The sequence below is a fragment of the Hipposideros armiger genome, unplaced genomic scaffold, assembly GCF_001890085.2.
Source record: "Hipposideros armiger isolate ML-2016 unplaced genomic scaffold, ASM189008v1 scaffold_869, whole genome shotgun sequence".
NCBI classification, from domain to species: Eukaryota; Metazoa; Chordata; class Mammalia; order Chiroptera; family Hipposideridae; genus Hipposideros; species Hipposideros armiger.
In genome coordinates this window covers 640760-648900 of record NW_017732219.1, presented here as the reverse complement: position 1 = coordinate 648900, position 8141 = coordinate 640760, and the positions used below count along the sequence as shown (strand labels likewise).

Here is an 8141-nt window from a genome sequence, read left to right as displayed (position 1 = left end):
AATTAAAAAATTAATTAAATTCTGGTAAGAATTTTTAAGATTTAACTGAACAAGTAGGCCTAATTGTTTCAACATAAAATATATGCCTGTTAAATAACAGAATAAAAGTGTCTGTGGGAGTGAAAGTTTCATGGTCACCTGCTCTTTTTCATCTGAAATATTGTTAATTGAAGGAAAATTAAAATTGCTGTCATTTTCAAGTTTTGGTTTTTCTGTTCTTTAATTATTATTGGGTAGTCCACCATCTAAAAACTTATCTACGTACCTTTTTCAATTTGATGACTCCTTCTTGTGTCTCCTCATCTGTGACGATGTCAAACAAATTTCCCCCATCTCCTGGAACAATATTGTATTCAATCTCTGCATTTTGTCCAAAATCAGGATCCACAGCTCTAATTCTTCCGATAGCTGAGCCAATAGGGGAAGATTCGGGAACTTTCAGATGGAAGATGCCTGTTGAGACACATGTAATTTGTGTTGACAGTGGAGTTAGTTAAGTATGTAGTAAGAGTACCAGGGTGGAAAAATATAGTCTACAGAAAACAAATCAAATTTAAAACATAAGTGTGGAAAATTGAAAGATGATATGCTGTCAAATTAAGGATTATGATTGAGTAATAGATCCTTTTCTAAAATTTGAATTGGGCATTATAAATAGCAGAGCATGTTAAATTAAAATTACCATGAGGAAATACTTTATATACTAACAGCATCAAAGTGTAGCTAACATCAATGTGAAGGTGGGGAAACCCATGAAATTTAATGGTAGTTATACAACAGGATGCAGGATATAAGACATAAGGAAAGAAAGAAAGAAAAATAGATAGATAGATACATAGATAGATACATAGATAGATACATAGATAGATGATAGATGATAGATAGATGATAGACAGATGATAGCTATAGATAGGTACATAGATACATAGCTACATAGAGATAGATGATAAATATTTATGGAAAGTTAAGTTGTGTTTTGTAACATATATAAATATAAAACATATATAATAATAGAAATATAAAAATGAATGGAATATTTACTCAATTAGAATAAATCATAACACTAGAAATAAAGTGTAAAAGTGTAAAATGATTATACATACAAGTAACCAAAATTTTAATTTATGTTGGATTTAAGTTCAGCACATTATAGACTAATATTCAGTTTATGTTTAGTAAATTTTTACTTAGTACTCTGCTAGGTACTTTTACACACTTTTAAAATTAAGATGTAAACTCCTATCCCCCATTTTGTTTTTTAGCATTAAAAACAGAAAAAAGGTAAAATGCTTATTTTTTTACCACCAGGTGGAGCATGGACATCACTATGAATTTCATACTAAGAAAACGTAAAAAATCCCTATCTATAGGAAATATACCAGAATCATGAAAAATTATAATATTCTACAAAAATGAAAACATATACATTGTTTAAAAGAGTTTTCAAAATTCTGTAAGGAATGTCATGGGGAAAATATAGCATAGCTATTTTACTGACATCTCATCAAAGTAAACGGATTAAACATCAACCTGTTCAATCAAAATAAGGAAAGGAAGAGAATACAAGGACATAACAATGCAAAACTAAAAATGAAATACAAAGTTTACATTTTGATACTGACTTTTTAGTCTAAATGACTATTAATTAATTCTGGATTGCATTTCCCAAGTGGTAAGCAACCAAGGTAATTAATTTGTTTTAGAATTCTAGTTACATGTATAAAAATTAAATTGAAAAGGCCTTTAATATGTTTTTTGAATGGTGAAATGCATTCAACAAATTACGAGTGCAATATTACAGCTATTGGCTTTAGTAAATATGAGAAAAGCATCAGTCGACACTTCATGGAGATTCTGCCAAATAGTTTCTTTTGTCTTCCCAATTATTTGCAGAGGCCTCACAGTTCTTTCACAATCAGTTTCAATATTTGGTAACTTCATTAGCCCTGGTGATGCTTAAATTTTGCCATCCGCTCCTCCTCTTCCACTCAATTAAAAAAAAACACAAAAAAAACCAAAACTATATATATATATATATATATATATATATATATATATATATATATACACACACACCATTTTTTCTTTTTTTTTTTCTTTTTTTTGTTTTTTTTGTTTTGTTTTGTTTTGTTTTTGGCTGCCGGCCACTCACGGTAGCTCACGACAGCCCACTGCAGCAGAGGCTACAGCCTTCGCCGTCACCGGCGACTCTTGGAAGCCCAGCTCCAGGTGGAGCTGTTGTTCACCATCTTAGCTGTAGAGGGCACAGCATCACTGGTCCTTACATGGGATCCGAACCGGGGCCCTGCTGCTTAGAGCGGGTGTCCCAAGCCAACTCTTAACCAATGTGCCACTCGGCCGGCCCCCATTTTTTCTTATAATGTAAAAATTAGCATTATTTACATCCAATGAACAATACCTCAATGGGACATAAAATATTAAGTCTCAAGACACCTAAATATTTACCTAAAATTTGTTTGGTTCTATGTAAACAACACAAAGTATGTTTTACAGTGGTATAAAATACTTGTGTAGTTAATTCCTTTTCTACATGCAATTGATAGTATACCTGTCCTCAGCGGGGATATGAGGAAGCTTTCCAGAAGAACACGTTTAAGTAATAACAAATAAGGTAGACAAAAAATAACTCCAAGGGGCAATATTGAAATGTTATATAGACATTACAAATAATTTGGGTTAAGAAGTCATGTTACTTGATCAAGCTAATGATGTCTCATAGGCTAAGATTATATTTCTTTAGGTTTTATTCCCTAAACAATTAACACAGTGGTTGTCATATGGAGATGCTCAATGATTGAGAACTTAAAGCAGGGCCTGAACTGAAGGCAAACGGAGCACAGAGAAAGATCAAAATCATAGGCTACATTTTATGCCCATTGTCTACAAGCAGGGTAAAGACAGCTATTTAAAAGGAATTTGTCTGAGTTCAAACAGCCATGATTATATAAGCAGAATCCAATGTGACTTCTGCAACCAGTTTTCTACACAGCACACGTATTTCCCAGTAGCCATATTAAACCCTTATCCTACTGAAGCACTCCTGAGATATTAACAAATATGAGGATGCCTTAATTCATGTTTCTTGTGGCAAGAAAGCATGTGACACAGTTATTTAAGGTTGTACTAAACTCTCAGGGTCAAATTACAAAGAAAAAGGACAAGACACAGATATGTGAGCTGTTTTCCTTTTTTCTTCCTTTCTTAATGTTTATTAAATAGAAATATGATTTATCAGAAACATCTCCACCTTGTTCGCCTCTCATTGTGTGACAGCGATAAAGAGACTGAAGAAACAATAAAATCCTTGCGTCTACAGTAGGATTGGTCATGGTCCAAATTCATGGTGCATTAATAAGTGTTAGGGGAGGTCTTGGATTTTTCCTAATAAAAAAGAGCAATAGAGCAACAGAATAAAGAACTGTAAATCCTCCTCTATCAGGATATATAATTAGGAAGCTTATGAATATATATATATATATATATATNATATATATATATGTAAATATATGTATATATGTATATGTGTGTGTGTATATATATATATATATATATATATATATATATATATATATACATGTATGTGTCCGAAAGATGAGATTTCAAAGCAGAGATTTGAGAGACAAGGAATTGTCAAGTCTAATGGATTTCAGTTTTCAATCATCGACGGCAGTATGTGGTGGTGATGGTGGTACAATTTTGGAGTGGGATGGAGCTGGAGGTGTTGAATGGAATCTTTAGAAAATATGGGCATCTAACTTAAAAAGCTGGGATATTTCTGCTTATGCTATCCGATCAAGGGGAGCAACTTCAAGTTACGTCTTTGGTTTATGACTTGGCTTTCCATTTGAACATTTGAAAGCAAAAATTAGAATAAAAACATTTAGGGAAACAATCTAGTCTAGTGTTATCACTCAGGAATTATGGTTAGTGAAGGTGGAGAGTTTGCCGGAATTGAGACCCTCCAGTGTCAAAGAATTCTTAAAACTTTGCAATGCAACCTGAGTACATCAGATAATGCACACTACAGATGGAGTCTTTCTTTTCAAGGCAATATGCTAAGACATGAGCTTTATGTTTTACAAAAGCACATTTTATGAGGCCAGTAACAATAAATGTGAAGAAAGCTATTCTTTGTAGTGCTTTATCAACATAAGTTAAATACAAGTTTTTTTAAAAAGATGTCAGCATACAACATGTGCAGAAATTTCATTATCATCTGATGGCATTGAAAAACTTGTGATAAATTGAAATAGTAGGATTGTCCAGAAAAGATTGGCTCAATAGCATTCCACTAACGTGCCCAACCAAACTTTAGGTACAATAGAAGTAAAACAGTGATTCACTACTTACATCTTTTTTGTGCATTGAGGTTCAGAGTACATAAGACACAACTATACAGAGCAATGAATTTTCTGTTTTTTACACAGCAGAAATACACTTTAGTAAAGTGGAAGACACATTCATTAAGACAAGAGTTTCTCAGTAAAAGACTGTAGTTGGTAATAAAGTTCACAGAATATGGAACAAGTCAGAGAAACTATGCATTTGTCATGTCAGATTGTTTAGGCTCTGTCCTTTGATTTCTAAAGACTTGACATTTTATCATTTCTAGAAACGCAACAGCAATAAAGCTGGGGTCATTCAGATTAATTCAAAACTGAAGTAATCTTCAGCTGTGCCCGAGTTACATCGTTTATGATATACTATGTAATTACACAGCCATCATCTTCTAGGCGTCCTTTGGACGTGTATGAAACATCTTAGTGGCACTTCCTGCACAACACAGATTAAGAAATAAAACAGGTGACAAGAAATTGTTCACAGAATCAATAAAAATATATACTTACGTATTCATCAAATATACATGCAGCGCTTCACAAAAATGGCCATGTTCCAATAGAAAAGGAAAAAGGTTTCATGTAATGAACTAAGGTGGAATTACAGTGAACAAGTTTTGTAACTTCTTACAGATTATGCTCCCTGTTAATTCCAAAGGTAAAAGTGTCTGTTACTCATTTACAGGCTAAGTGGGCATCCTCTCAGTAACTATGTCTTTTAAAAAATTATACTTTGAATTATTATGACTCATACTGTGTGTGGGTGTGTATCAAGGATGTTTGTTGGTACCTAAGGACAAAAGAAATACAATATATTTCTCTTCTTTGTTTTCCTTTGATGAAATTTCCAAACGTTGATAAAATCATCAAGAGAGACAGTTACTTACAAAATATAAATTAACATGTTACATTTACTCAGAAATAAAGATATAAGACCTGATAAAATATACTAAGTGGATGAATTATATAGCACTGTAACAACATTCAGTGAAAAAATCAGCAAAAAAAAAAACAGAATAACCCATCACATATTTTATTTTGAAATACATTTTTTATCTTTTGATTATATCATAATGATTAATTTATTTAAAACCAAAATATAAAAATTTAATGTTTAACTGCACATACAACTTACCTATAAGACAAATAACTAATTTGGAGGTAATTAGTACTTAAAAATACTAGAGTACTAGAAGTACTGGAAGTTTTAGTTAGAAATTATTTCAAATTGATCAGAATGTTAAACATTTTTAAGAACTTGAAAATATATATTTGAAACCACCTAAATAGATAATTATTTGAAGGACTACATTTATATTTAAATTTTAGAAAAATAAATGCATACTACCACAAAACTGTTGATTTAGTGATTGAATGCAGGCATTAAATGGTTCAAACCATGACCCTCCATGTTTGTATGTGGATAGGTGTGAGATTTACCATCTAATTACATTGAAATAAAGTGTTGCTTTATCAGTATTTTATTGTTTGAATTATTTAATCAAGTAAAACAGCACACGTGTTTTCACCTATTCTAAAGCAAATGACAAGGAAACAAAAGCAACTAACATACCTGTATGAGTAAATAGGAACTTTATATAAACTGTATACTAGTTATAGCCTCTTATTAGAACTGTGAACTTGGACAAACATTTAATCCTTCTTTTTCTAATCTGCAAAGTTGTGATGATAATAACAAATAAATAGAACTATATTTCTATTATTTTTATTATTATACCTACCTTTTGATTTGTGTCTGAAAGCTCATTAATACAATAGTGCATGAAACTCATTAGCTAATATCTATAATTACTACTTATTTTTAAATTATATTTTGTAGATAACCTCTATATGTATATTATAATATTTTCCTATAGGAATGATAATAGTCAACAGGAAATTTACTATACAGGTATGGAAATGAAAAAAAGGGGAGGTGTTAAAAAGAGTTCTGAACAGTCATTTTAATTTCAACTGAAACATTTTTCTCATATCTTGAAAATTGGAGAATTCAAGAAATTATAATATATATATATACATATATATATATATATGTTTGAAGAACATTTTATGCTTTCTATTTCCTTAAAAGCTTGAAGCTTTCTGTATTTTCATAACTTTTTTTTTTTAAGATTTTTATTGGGGAATTGGGTGAAGGGGAACAGACAAGTTGCTGTCCTTTTGTTCCTCAGTCCAGCAGTGGAGGACGTTGCTTCACTGGCCCAAGTTGGCACCATCTTTTTTGTGCTCTTCCCCAGGGGAGTCAGATCAGTCGCCGGCTTCTGGACGGCCTCTCACTGCGGCTGCTGGCTACACATGGTAGCCCATGTCAACCCACTGCAGCAGTGGCTGCTGCCTACGCATTCACGGGCGACTCACGGCAGCCCAGCTCCAGGTGGAGATGTTGTTCAGCATGTTAGCTGTAGAGGGCAGTGTCACTGGCCCTCATATGTGGGATCTGAACCAGGGCCCTCTGGCATCCCAAGCCAGCTCCCAACCAACACACCACTTGGTCGGCCTGCTTTATGTATTTTCAATAAGCCCAGATTAAAGTAATAGATAAACAGTCCATGAGGAAGAACTATCCTGATAACAAAGCTGGATTCAAGATGGATTTTAGTTAAGCGTACTACACATACAGTGAATGGAATCTCTCAGTAATGACAGATAAATCTATTCCTGCTCATTCTTAGGATGAATCTAAGATGAACACATTTTTGGAAGTGTCAAGTATTTGCATGAAGAGTTTTACTGCATTAGCTAAATCACTTCACCTTTATAAAAGTAATAATTGCCCAGTCTAGATTTTAATTAACCATATACATGAATACGAATTGCCGTGTGCACAATTTCCAGCATATTAATGGATTGAGTTCTATAAATTCTATTTAATGATAGCAATATTTCTTTTCTCAGAGCAATGAGAAATTAATTCCTCTAAATTATTTTAGTTCTGAGCAGCCAAATACAACACAAAAAATTAAGACTGGCTATTGAGTTGTCCTTTTTAAATCCCCTTTGGACAATAGATTGAGTCTTCCAATAACTTATATTATTGATATTTAATTCAGCTACAATTTTTTGTAGCCTCCTCCATGAAATGATGAAGAAAAAGCAAACAAAAATATTGTATTTCTCCTGATGGTATTTATAGTCTAGAGGGGGGTGTGATGTGATTTATAATAAGAAATATACATATATATTAGGTCTTCTTCAGTCCCAGTTTCTGGCACAGAGTTTCTAAAAACCTTGGGAGTTTCTAAGTTTTAAGAGCTATGAAGGTTTCTGTTGTTATGTTAATAAGGTGACTTTTGTATCTCACCTAAAGATGGGGCTTGGTTGCCAAGAGACCCAGCCATGTGATTACAAGAAATGGGGTCAGAGATCTTCTGGCTTGGTGAGCACTTGAAGGTGCTGGAAGAGTGATACACCTGGAGAGTGCCTGAAAGGTCTGCACCCTTTCCCCATCCCTGGTCCTATGCATCTCTTTTGTCCAGCTGTTCCCTTTAATTAAACTGTGATCTAGTTAGTAAAATATTTCTCTGAGTTTCATGAGCCCCTGTAGCAACTAGATGGAACCAAAAGAGTGAGTTATGGGAATCTCTGATTTACAGCCAGCAGATCGGAAGCACAGATGACCTGGGATTGTCACTGCCCTCTGAAGGGGGCAAGGGGCAATGTGTGGAACCTAATGCTATCTCAGTATGTCATAACTGGGCTGTACTGTAGGACACCCAATTGGTGTTCTGAGACCTGCTCGGCTGTGTGGGAACCCTCCCCTGC

General features: G+C 33.5%; 1 protein-coding gene across 1 annotated transcript in view; it reads right to left on the bottom strand.

Annotated features, from left to right (window-relative positions):
* Nucleotides 1-265: 265 nt before the first annotated feature.
* LOC109374878 (cadherin-12-like) overlaps nucleotides 266-8141 on the bottom strand; it is a gene marked incomplete at its 3' end in the record, with an annotated part of 570697 nt that continues 562821 nt past the window's right edge. The window contains exon 6 of the mRNA XM_019629831.1: nucleotides 266-453. Within this exon, the coding sequence (XP_019485376.1) occupies nucleotides 266-453 (188 nt within the window). The remainder of the gene's footprint in view (nucleotides 454-8141) is intronic.